Source organism: Somniosus microcephalus, chromosome 6, assembly GCF_052327205.1.
Source record: "Somniosus microcephalus isolate GS21.2 chromosome 6, FLI_Smic_1.0, whole genome shotgun sequence".
NCBI lineage: Eukaryota > Metazoa > Chordata > Chondrichthyes > Squaliformes > Somniosidae > Somniosus > Somniosus microcephalus.
The window spans coordinates 110287987-110301348 of NC_140992.1; the positions used below are offsets into that span (position 1 = coordinate 110287987).

At 44.8% G+C, this 13362-nt stretch overlaps 1 protein-coding gene across 1 annotated transcript in view; it reads left to right on the forward strand.

The window, feature by feature from the left end:
* The first annotated feature begins 5946 nt into the window (after nt 1-5946).
* LOC147115984 (diacylglycerol kinase delta-like) overlaps nt 5947-13362 on the forward strand; it is a 239750-nt gene continuing 232334 nt past the window's right edge. Inside the window, exon 1 of the mRNA XM_085991991.1 lies at nt 5947-6186. Within this exon, the coding sequence (XP_085848117.1) occupies nt 6100-6186 (87 nt within the window). The 5' untranslated portion in view covers nt 5947-6099. The remainder of the gene's footprint in view (nt 6187-13362) is intronic.

The window sequence follows — 13362 nt, forward strand, 5'->3', positions numbered from 1 at the left end:
AGAGTACAAAGGTACGAAACAACATGGAAACGCTGATGGGCTGTCGCGCCTACCGTTGCCTACGGCGGAAGAAGCACCTGCAGTGGACCCTGTGGAGATATTCCATGCGACCACAGTCGAATGTTTGCCTGTTACAAATGCAAGTATTGAGAAGGAAACCCGAAATGACCCGACACACTCTCGGGTCTATGATTTGACGGTGAAGGGATGGCCAGCATATGGCGACTCACTGTTGCCAGCATTCTCGCCAAGGAGAGAACAGCTGTCAGTGTGCCGGGGAACCTTGATGTGTGGATCCCGAGTGGTAATTCCACCCAAGTTGAGAGATAGAGTATTCAATGAGCTTCACGAGGGTCATCTGGGAGGGGTAAAAATGAAGAGCCTAGCCAGGGCGTTTGTGTGGTGGCCGGGAATCGATAAAGAAATCGAGGATATGACCAAGAGATGCACAGGATGCCAGAAAGTCCAAAACGCTCCACCACAGGCCCCGCAACATCCATGGGAGTGGCCCTCATCTCCATGGGTACACATTGAGTCCATAAATGGACCAGCGAAATCAATGTTTCTAATCGCTGTGGACGCCCATTCGAAATGGCCAGAGGTCATTAAAATGTCCTCCACCACCACAGAGAAAACTATTGCAGTCCTAAGGACCATCTTCGCCAGGAATGGGTTGCCAGAACAGATTTGTTCTGACAATGGCCCACAGTTTGTGTCTGAGGATTTCCGGAGGTTCCTGAAGAATAATGGGGTGAAACATTACACATCTGCCCCATATCATCCAGCCACAAATGGATTGGCTGAGAGGTTTGTTCAGACCTTTAAAAAGGCCATAAAGGCAATGTATAATGACGACATACCACTACAACACAAGGTGGATAACTTCTTGTTTGCTTACCGGAATGCGACACATGCAGTAACCAACCAAACTCCAGCCGTACTGTTTTTCAACCGGAGACTAAGATGTCGCTTGGATTTGCTCAAACCAAATGTAAGACGAGATGTTGAGGATAAGCAGTTCCAGCACATAAATGAGAAGCCAACCAGGAGCTTCAAGATAGGGCAACCAGTCTTGGCCCGCGACTACCGAACAGAAAAATGGCAGCCAGGAACCACTAATGTACACAGTGGACGTTGGAGAGAGCATCGTGAGACGCCATGCTGACCAGATTCTAGAGTCACAGGAACAAGCCAAACCTGTACCACAAGCATGTGCACCTGGTAATGAGCCCGAAGTACAGATTGCGTCTACCTCAGAAGCAGGGGTATTGGAAGCTGACGAACCAACCAATGACAATGAGCCAGAATTGACTCCACCGCCAGAACAGGATACTCGAGAAAGGCGCGATCCAGTCCGGATCAGGAAGCCTCCTCAAAGACTGAACTTATAAATGATTATTTCAGTTGATGTATATATTACTGAGAAAATTGTAATTGTAATTAGTTATTATTTAGTTGTTAAATGAATGTTATGTACTGTTTATCTAAAAGGGGAGGAATTGTTGTGTATGTACCTTTAAGGGAATAACTGGTCTTAGACTGCAGTACTGCCAGTGACCACCCCTGTATAAAAGGCCCTAGCAGGCTTCTGTATTTTCAGTCTGACGCTGCCTCTTGTTCAGTAAAGTACCTGTTAAACTGTTCTCCCGAAGTCCGTGTATTATTGAGGCGCGGACCTTACAATGCATACGATCCCTGGCAGACAAGGAGGCTCATTGCCAGCCGTCTGTTTAAAGAAATCCTGTTTGTTAGGACGGCTTGGAAACATCTGTTACAATTAAGCCTGTGCACCATTAAGGTCTTTGGTATTTTTCTGTTTCTGTTAAATTCTTTATATAGTCATCTCAGGATGATCTCATAAGGAGTATGAAGCCTGGAATGAGGGAGTGGAACTACAAGCAAGAGTCAAGCTATTTGCCAGAATTGGTGGAGCATTCACTCAATAGTGTTGCATTTTTGTGGCCTTGTGGTCTGTACCTAAAGAGAACTCACTCCAACATGTCCCCTTTCAGCTCTCTGTATAACTGTCAGATGTGTATCTTCTGTAACGACAATAGTTAGGTACATAAGTGTTTGTAGTAACATGTAGAATCTTGCCCCAGATTGTAGCAGAGGATCATTCTATGCTGTACTGTAAAGCTATTGTGAGTAATTTGTAAATCAGCAGCAAATCCTGGTAATTTTACTGAAATATATAGTAATGCAATCCCCAAAATAGCCAAATTGGTGACTGCCCTTATATCAATGCAGCTCCCTCACACTGTCATTAACTCCTTCCACTCAGTGCCCTGTGTTACTGGCACGGTTCCTCCGAGGTTCTCACAGCTCTTCTGCCGAAGTTACGATGGATGATCAGGAGAACGCCCTGAGGAAATTCTACCCCATGAATTTTAAACCAGATAGTGTTAACCTGCCGAATGCAGCACAGGAAAAGGATTTGTGGTATTGGTGGACAGGTCACCGAAACCACCTCGACAGTATGTGGCGGCCGTAAATAAGGCAAATAGGATGTTGGGCTATATAGCGCATGGAATAAAACACAAAGCACAGGATGTGATACTGAGTCTATGCAAGACATTGGGTCATCCTCATCTAGAGTACTGTGCGCAGTTCTGGTCACAGGAAGGACATCAGGGCACTGGAAAAGGTACAGCAAAGGGCCACTTATCTGATACCTGGCATCAGATACCTGAACTACAAGGAGGGACGACAGAACTGAGTTTGTTTATAATAGAGAAGACAGTGTCTTATTGAGGTATTCAAGATCCTTAAAGGTATCGGCAAGTTGACTCCTGAGAAACAGCTTACCATGGCCCTGAGAGTGTCAACGAGAGGACTCAGAAGAGGGGAAGTGAATGGGACAGAGCAACTACAATTACTAAACAGGGCAGGTGGTAAATGTTTGGGATAGTGTGCACAGGGCTGTGATCAAGGCCAGTAATATAAGTGATTTTAACATGGAGTTGGAATGGAATTTGTCAGCGATGTCAGTTGAGGGATGTAGGTAGTGAACTGCCTCTTCTGTGCTTGGACTGCGGGGCCAGCCAGATGAACCAAAATGGCTGTTTCTGGTCCTGTACGTTCCTATGTTTCTATGAAAAATTTAGCCTTGCTGACTGACTGGATGTGGAGCAGTAAGGAGGTCAGCTCAGTGTCAAAGCAGAATGCTGAGTTTGTGTGCCATTTCAAGACAATGGTTAGGCCACAGTTAGAGTACTGTGTTCAGCATCAGGCACCCCATTGTAGAAAGGACATTGAAGCACGGAGAGTGTTCAGCATAGATTTACCAGGATGATGCCAGAAATGGGAATCTATAGTTGAGGAGAGACTTGAGATACTGGGACTGTTTATATTGGCTTACACAAGGCTAAGAGAAGATTTGATAGAGGTTTTTAAGATTATGAAAGGTTTTGATAGAGTGAATTGGGAAAGAATATTTCCTCTGGTTTGGGAGTTGGTGACAAAGGGTCATCAATTTAAAATTGTCACGAAGAGAGCGAGGAGACAGGGTGAAGAAATTTCCTTTCACATTTCCTTCTTTAAGCGTGCCACAGAAAGTGATTCAGGCAGTGACAATTGCAACTTTTAAGGAAAACATGGATAAATATGTGAAGAATGTACAGGGCTATGGGGAGAGTGTGGGCCAGTGGGTTTAGTTCGGAATTGCGCTCGCAAAGAGGTAGTTTGGACACGATGGGCTGAATGGCCTCCTGTGGTTCGACCTGGTCCATCTTGAGTGGGTGACTGAGGAGGTTGATGGAGCTGATCAGAGATATGTTGATACTGTGGGAACGAAGCAGGATGGTTTGCCTATATTGAGCTGAAGGAAATTAAAGTCTGTCCAAGTCTTGATGTCAAACAGCACAGGCATGGAGTTGTCAGTGGAGAGGTAGAATTAGACGTGTGAAAACTAACCATATGCTTGCACAAGATCTCTTCAGAGGATAGCATGTTGAATCACAGAATGATACAGCACAGAAGGAGGCCATTCAGCCCATCGGGCCTGTGCCGACTCTTTGATACAGCTATCCAATTAATCCTGCTCCCCTGCTCTTTCCTCATTGCCCTGTCATTTTTTTCCCTTCAAGTATTTGGCCAATTCCAATGTGGATGATAAATAAGTGGATCAAGGATAGAGCAGTGGGCGCACTGCAGGTGATTTTGCAGGCATGGGAGGAGATAACATTGGAGGAGATAACATTTGAGGCGATGTAGTAGCTGCATTGGGGCAGATAAGAATGTAACCAGGAGAGAATAGTGTCATGATAATGAAGCAGAAGGAATGGTCAAAAGCTTTGAAAGTGATAAAGAGGAGAGTTAACAGATGTGCAGGATGCCATTGGTGACTCAAGGCTAAGAAGTTAACATTTTTTGGTAATACGTACATAAAAGACGGTGGGTTTTCTTTTAAATATTTTTTCTGTTTCTCTCCCCTCCCTTGAGAGCACTGACTCTCACTGGCTTCCCGGTTGCCATCCGCCCTCCAGTATCTCAGTCAAGTGACTTCTTCATGTGTAAGGCTAGCCATTGAGTATTAGGAACCTATTCATTGCAAAGGGCATTACAACCGAGCCTGATTCTGTTCCCATCCAATGTCCACACATGTGCACTTTCCAGCAGGAGCCACTGGATAATCAGCAACATAAATCCTGGCTGATCTCCTTCCCCCCACCTCCCCCCGCCACCACCCCCCCCCCCCCCAAAGCCCAAGGGCACTGAGGCCAATTATAGCAACCTAATCTTGCTCCATCAGTGGAAGTTTTTTTTAACCTATTGTGCTCTCCATTACCATTTAAAGATGATGGTAATATGTTCATAAATCAGTGCGTTTTTAAACCGTAGGTCTTGACTGCACTATATGTATGCTAGAGGATCTACAGTATTGCAGAATTCTCACAGAATCATCAAACTTACAGCACAGAAGGAGGCCATGCATACAGCCCATTGCACCTGTGTTGTACGAACTCAACTGCACCTATCTACTCTAATCCTATTTCCCTGCACCTTTCTTCCAATCCTTCCATATTCTTACTTTTCAAACACTTATCCCAAGTCAATTTTTAAATAATGATATAATCTCATCATTACTGCGGTTCATTTCTAGAGGGATAGAATTGAAAAGCAGGGAAATTATGTTAAACTTATAAAGAACCTTGGTTAGACCACACTTGCACAGCTCTGGTCTCCATATTATAAAAAGGGACATCGAGGCATTGGAGATGATGCAAAATAGATTCACAAGGATTATACCAGAACCGAGAGGATATACTTATCAGGAAAGTCTGAACAGGCTGGGGCTCTTTTCTCTGGAAAAGAGAAGGCTGAGGAGTGACCTGATAGAGGTCTTTAAGTTTATCAAAGGGTTTGATAGGGTAGATGTAGAGAAAATGTTTCCACTGGTAGGGAGTCTAAAACTAGAGTACATAAAATAATCCAACAGGGAATTCAGGAGAAACATCTTTACCCAAAGAGTGGTAAGAATGTGTAAAGTGCTACCACATGGAGTAGTTGAGGTGAAAAGCATAGATGCATTTAAGGGGAAGCTAGATAAGCACATGAAGGAGAAAGGAATAGAAGGATACGCTGAAAGGGTGAGATGAAAAGGGGTGGGAGGAGGCTCGTGTGGAGCATAAATGCAGGATTTGACCAGTTGGGCCAAATGGTCTGGTTCTGTGCTGTGGACTCGATGTAATTACAATTGAATTGCAGGAAAATTCTCGCCCTATTAATACAACAACAACTTGCATTTATATTGCACCATTAATGTTATAAAATCGTCCCAAGTTGCTTCACAGGAGTGTTATCAGATAAAATTTGACACTCAGCCACATAAGGAGATATTAGGACAGTTGACCAAAAGCTTGGTCAAAGAGGTAGGTTTTACACTATGGTCTACTCTGTAGTGACTAGCTTGCATGTTATTGCTTTCTAAATGGTGTGTGTGGTGGGGAGGGATGTCTGTACTCCAGTTCCATGTTCTGTGCTTCTGTTTCTAATGGGTGGGGCGTTGCATCTGTATTCCAGTTCTATCTTCTGTGCCTTCAGTTCTAAACACCAAGTTTTCATTCCCCACAGACTATTATAAAAGAAGGACTTCTAATGAAACAGACAAGTTCATTTCAGCGCTGGAAGAAAAGATACTTCAAGCTCCGGGGACGGACACTGTACTACGCAAAGAATGCAAAGGTGATTTAAAAAAAATTCTATGCAACATATCAACTGCAGTTGTACAGCAGCAAATATGATGGTGACCTGCTCGAGTATTCATCGGTGTGGTTGACTGGACGATGTAGTGTGATAACAAAGAGTTTTTTTTACACTATCTGTGTCCTTATGCTGTAATTCAGTTGTGCTGGCCAGGCCAGTCTGACATGAGTCGTGTATATTCGAATTCAGCAATAGACCAGTGAAAGCTTGGGTCCTTTTTCTGTTTTCTATCATTGATTATAGCTAACCTCCACACTCACTTGGCCTTTTGCACTCCACTTGTCTTTCGCAGCTCAAGACCTACATATGCAGGAATGTATAGGATGGAAAAAGACCATTTTGGTCCATCTGGCCATCCTGGTGTCTAAGAAATATATCCCATGATAGCTGTCATACCCCTCTATCAAATTGTTCTCCAGAGACTTAACCATCAATTAAAAAAAATATTCTTAAAGGGCTGAGTGTGCCAAAAAATGAATAAGTTTCCAAGCCCAGAATATTGAAAGAGGTTAGTGAGGAAGTCGTGGAGAGGGATAAACGTTCATTTTTATTAGACATTAGAGCTGTGCCAAAGGACTAGAGAATGGCAAATGTTACATTCTGTTAAAAAAGGGGGAAAGAGATACGCCAGGTAACTATCGACTGGTTAGTTTCACGTTGGTAGTAGGAAGATGACGAGAGATGGTAATGAGCCATAATCTGCAGCCCCTACGGGTGTGTACGAGGTGTGTAGGCACTCGTAGGGGCCGTGCAAGTTCCGGATTTAGGCATGCGAAGCGCATGCGCGAAAACCCGGAACTTGCCATCTGTCAAGAATTTTCTTGACAGATCATCCCACATCCTGGGCAGAGGGCCTCCGCGGGCGGAGAGTTGCGCTATTTGCCCAACTTCTGCCCAGCGAATGTCCATGAAATTCTTATGCCTGGTAAATGCAGGCGTAAGACCTGCTTTTATCAGCGTAAGCGTTTTAAAAAATAGAAAAATAAAATTTTATCATTTATTTACACATCAAAAACCCTGTCCAAAAAGGTAAATTTATTTTTAGCCCTGTTAAAACATATTTAAAAAAATTCAAAAAATTAAATTTTTGTTTAAAATATTTAATTAAATGTCATTTTAAATATGTAATTTAAAATAAAAACTTATTTCATGTGTTCATGTATTTTTTAAGTGATCCCCATTCATACTTATGGGAGTTCCGTACATACGGAATCCCCATAAGTATGAAATGGGATTCCCCTTCTTTCATCAGTTGGCCTGGCCCAAGTGATCCCAGGGGCGCTTGCGAACCACATGCACCCATGGGATACGTGTGCCTCTACCCGCGGGTACCCGGAGAGGCCCAGGAGTGGGAATCTATGAACCTCCCAGACCACCAGGTAAATTCGTAGATTTTTTGCAGTTCGGAGGCATCCGCCCGCGGGAAGCCGCCGACCGCAAATTTTGGGCCAATATAAATAAATACTTTGTTGGGCATGGGCTGACCAGCAATCGTTAACATGGAATTGTTCATGTTTGACTAACTTGATTCAATTTTTTGAGAGCATAATATGCTGAGTTCTGCAAGTACAACCAGAAATTGCACTTATATAGCTTCTTCATAATGTAGAAAAACGTCCCAATGTACTTGACAGAGGCGCACTCAAAAAAAAAAAAAAAAAAAAAATAGACGCTGGAGGAATGACCAGAGGTGGTTTTTAAAGAGCATCTTAAAGGAAGAGAAGGAGCTGCAAAGGCAGAAGGACATGGGGAGGGAGTTCCAGAGTGTGCGGCCTTGGCGGCTGAAAGTGTGGCCATCAATGGTGAGGCGAAGGGAGGGGATGCACAAAAAGCTAGAGTCAGAGGAATGGAGAGATAGGGAGAGGCCATGCCTTGAAGGGATTTAAACGCGAGGATGAGACTTTTAAATTTGAGATGTTGAGGGACCGGGAGCCAATGTAGGTCAGTGAGCATCGGGGTGATGAGTGAGTGAACTTGGTGTAGGATACATGTAACAGAGTTTTGCTGAAGTTTACAGATGGTGTTAATTGGGAGAGCATTGGAATAATCGAGGTAGGGGCAGACGAGGGTGATGTTATGCAGATGGAAGTAGATGAACTTTGTGAGGGAGAGGACATGAAGTTGCAAGCTTAGCTCAGGGTTGAATAGGATACCGAGGTTGCAAACGGTCTAGTTCAGCTTGAGATCATGTCTGGGAAGTGTGCGGTGCATGTAGCGGGGGTCAAAGCCTATAGCTTCAGTCTTCCCAATGTTTAAGTGAAGGAAATTGCAACTCATCCAAGGCTGGATGTTGGGCAAGCAATCTGAGAACACAGAGGCAGCGGAAAGGTCGAGAAAGTGGTGAAGAGGTAGAGCTGGGTGTCGCTGCATAACAATCCCAATTTTGTAAAATGGTTGTTGATTACCGCTAAAACTGCAAGAAAAACGTTTCATCAGTTCTTTTTTGCTTTTGGGCAAACACACAGGCTGTGTTACGAAGTAGAGAAGATGTTGGAATTGTACAACATGTCTGTCATCAAATAGAACAGGAGAAATAAAACAGAAAATGCTGGAAATACTCAGCAGGTCAGGCAGCATCTGTGGAGAGAGAGAGAAACAGAGTTAACGTTTCAGGTCAATGATTTTTCGTCAGAACTCAGTCTTCTGGAACCAAAGAATGCAGTTTTGGATGGAGACCCTTTATCAGAACATGAACCTGTCTTTTCCCTTTGAGCTGCTGGCTGATCTGCTGTGTATTTCAGCATTCCCGGCTTTTCTTTTTATCTCTAGTTTTATGGAGGGATTATTTCATCTGAGGAAAAAAAGGATCAGTTTGTAGCATATGTAGGTGTCACCACCCAATCTCCTGACAGATCTGTACTGCCCTGCAAGGCCTAAAAGTCAGATCACACTCCTTGTGACACATCATCCTGGAATTCTCACGCTTAACAGAACAGCCCTGATTTTGAGATTCCCCACTGGCAACATGGGTGTGCTTATGAATTTGTGACAGGTGTTTTGGGCCAGTTTATTTAAGCAATGCTATTGGCATGTGCAAGCAGGTAAATATGGCATTTGGCCAAATCAGGTCTCACCAAATTTCATGACTTTGGATGAGGCCTCACCCATAAAAATGTGGTGTGCGAGTTCTCGTAAAGACAGTCTGCTGTTGTTTTTGCTGCATTCTCAATTCCACTTTTTTTTTGCCTGGGAGAATTTTAATGGTCATGCTATGATCATCTTTCAAGATTTTTTGGATCCCTATTGCTGCCTTTTTGCACAATCATTACATGCACTGTACATTTAAAATGGCTGCATCAATACAAGTCGCACCTCGAAAAATTGGGATGATGGGACTCGCTGTTGCATTATTTGGATCATAATCATCCCCCCTTAATATCCCCTACTTTGTCTCGGCATCCATTTTTTAAAATTACGCCTCATGAAGTGCTTTGGGATATTTTTCTACATTAAAGGAGCTACACACATGTAAGTTGTTATTTGTTTCTACACGCTTATTTGGAATTTAAAACTGAAAGTCAATTTTCAACAAATTCAGCTTGAAATTGATATTCTTCTTAGCTGTTTCTCGAAGGCCCAAATATTTACGGGGAGACAGAGTGGGAGCTTAGTAGCACAGGGGAAACCCGGCAAGGTCAGGAAGGCAGCGATTCTTCCAAACCTAATGGCAGGACCTCATTGTAATTTTTTTCTTTCATTTCCCTCCCGTCAGCTAGCCAAATTGACAGGCTGGCCAGCTCACGAACGGGAAAACCAGCAGCAGGAGGCCACCCTTGGGGACGTTCCCTGGCAATCGGGAGGGTGCAACAGATCGGGGTTTGGTGGGGGGGAAAGAGCGGCAATCAGGAGGGAGGGAAAGAGCGAGAGATCGGGACTTGGGTGGGGAAGAGACCGACAATCGGAAAGGAGCGAGAGGTCGGGGCTGAGGTGGGACGAGAGAGAGGCAATCGGGAGGGAGAGAGCGAGCAAGAGGTTGAGGCTTGGGAGGGAAGAGAGTGGCAATCGGGAGGGAAGAGAGTGGCAATCGGGAGGGAGCAAAAGGTCGGGGTTTGGTGGGGGGGAAGAGAGCAGAGGGAGGGAGAAGTCGGAGCTTGTGGTGGGGGAGGTGAGATCGCTGATCGCGGCAGGGGGCATAGAGAGGCCGCTAGCGGCAGAGGGGAGACCAAAAACTTCCTTGAGGGGTGATGCGCCATCAATTACTCAAAAGACTGAGGTTGAGCGAGTAACAATCAGGCTTTTATTAACTGAAGAATGAAGGTCTTGTCTCGAGTGGTCGACTCGTCCAGAATACTAAGGGACTGGGAGGTAGTCACTTATATACCTGGAATAGTGGGAGGAGTCAGCCGAGGCATGTCCAGACCTGTACCTAGTGGAATACACATACAGACACAGACAGGTATAACAGTGGTTTACCACAAGGGGCCGGGGAAAGCACCCTGCTCCTTCTGGACAACAAGGAGTGCTGTAAAAGGCACTTACCACCTTGAGCCGGCAGTTCCCGCCTCCCTTTTATAGCCGTGTTTCCCGAGCCCTGGAAAACCCAACTGGAAATTGTTAGTGTAGTGTCCGTGTGTTGATAAAGACACTGAAGACAGGAGTTGGTTCATAGGTGTTTACTAAGCAAAGTCTGGGGGGGGTTCTAACGGATATACACAATATACAGGCTTATATAGCCCGAGTGGCAATTACCGGCATTACAGCACACCTGGGGCTCTTAAAGGCACATACACTACAATTCCTCCCCTTTTAGCTAACCAGTACATCATATTTTAAGTAATTATTAATTACATGTTATAAGAAAAATAATATACACATTGCTGTAGTTAATTAATTATAAGTCAGTCTCTCAGGAGGCTTCCTGACTCGGTCCGGATAACGCCTCGGGGGTGTAGTAGTTTCTGGTGGTGTAGTAGGTTCTTTTGGCAAGGCTGATTCGGCTTGAATGCCAGTGTCGGGTTCATCGGGTTCCAGTATCACCGGATCGGAGGTAGATATGGGTATCTCTACTTCATCGTTAGACGTATAGAGTTGTGGTGTAGGTTGTCCCTTTTCGGATGACTTTATGATTTGGTCAGCATGGCGCCTTATTATGCTTTCTCCGATGTCCACGGTATACATCAGTGGTCCTAGTCGTGTGCAGATAGTTCCAGGCTGCCATTTCTCGGTACGGTAGTCCCGGGCCAAAACTTGTTGACCTATCTGGAAGGTTCTAGTTGGCCTTTCATTCATGCCTTGGAACTGCCGGTTCTCCACGTCCCTTCTGATGTTGGGCTTGACCAAATCCAGCCGGCATCTTAGGTTTCTATTGAAGAACATCATGGCGGGAGTTTGGTTGGTAACCATATGTGTTGCATTCCTGTATGCGAATAAGAAGTTATCCACCTTGTGCTGAAGTTTTATGTCTTCATTACCCATGGCCTTTATGGCCTTCTTGAAGGTCTGGACAAACCTTTCAGCCAATCCATTGGTGGCGGGATGGTATGAGGCGGACGTGTAGTGCTTAACCCCATTGTTTTTAAAGAACTTTCTGAATTCTTCGGACACAAATTGCGGTCCATTATCAGAACATATCTGTTCCGGCAGCCCATTCCTGGCAAATATGGTCCTTAATACTGTGATGGTTTTTTCCGTGGTGGTGGAGGACATCTTTATTACCTCCGGCCACTTGGAGTGTGCATCAACCGCGATTAAGAACATTGAGTCCATAAATGGACCAGCAAAGTCGATGTGCACCCTTTGCCAGGGAGATGAGGGCCACTCCCATGGATGTAGAGGGGCTTGTGGTGGAGTGTTTTGGACCTTCTGGCATCCTAGGCAGCTCTTGGTCATTTCTTCGATGTCTCCATCGATACCTGGCCACCACACAAACGCCCTAGCTAGGTTCTTCATTTTCACTCCACCCAGATGCCCCTCGTGAAGCTCCTTTAGCACTTTATCCTGGAGTTTGGGTGGAATCACCACTCTGGATCCACACATCAAGGTTCCTCGGCACACTGACAGCTGTTCTCTTCTTTGCGAGAATGCTGGCAACAGTGGTTCGCCATGTGCTGGCCATCCCTTCACTGTTAAATCGTAGACCCGTGAGAGAGTAGGGTCATTTCTTGTCTCCCTTTCAATGGCAGAATTTGTCACTGGTAGACATTCCACTATGGTAGAGTGGAACATCTCTACTGGGTCTACTGTAGGTGCCTCTTCTACCGTTGACAACGGTAGGCGCGATAAACCGTCAGCATTCCCATGCTGTTTTGATCCTTTGTATTCTATGTTGTATTGGTGTGCCCCTAGAAAAAGGGACCACCTCTGTAGCCTTTGCGCTGTCATAATGGGAACACCCTTTTTAGGGTTGAATATGGAGATGAGGGGTTGATGGTCAGTCAACAAGGTAAATTTTTGTCCATGTAGGTAATAGTTGAATTTCTTCACTCCCCATACCAGGCTGAGTGCTTCCCTGTCGATTTGGGCATAGTTACGCTCAGCTGAGTTTAATGAGCGTGACGCAAAAGCTATCGGCCGTTCTGAGCCATCGGGGAATTTATGGGATAATACTGCTCCTATGCCGTAAGGGGATGCATCGCACGCCAGTCTGATTGGCAGTGATGGGTTGTAATGAGCCAAAACTTCTTCGGATGTGATTAAGTCTTTGCATTTATGGAAGGCACATTTACAGTCTTCGTTCCATTTCCAAATCACTCCTGTTTGTAGAAGTTCATTAAGAGGGTGTAGAAGAGTTGATAAGTTCGGTAAAAATTTATGATAGTAATTTATTAATCCCAGGAACGACCTTAATTGTGAAACATTTTCAGGTGCTGGGGCTTTTATGACCGCTTCAATTTTTTCAGGTGACTTATGCAACCCTTCCTTATTAATTATGTGGCCACAATATGATATCTGATTTTGGAAAAATTCGCACTTGGGGCGATTTGCTCGTAGGCCCCGTTCTTTCAGCCTAGTGAGCACCTGCTCCAAATTGGCAAGATGCTCGTTGTCGTTTTCTCCTGTTAAAAGGATGTCGTCTAGGTAGCATTGAGTCCCCGGAATCCCTTGCAGGACTTGCTCCATAGCTCTTTGCCAGATAGCTGGAGCTGATGCTACTCCAAAAACCAGTCGATTGTACTGGTACAGGCCTTTGTGTGTGTTTATCGTGAGATACTTTTT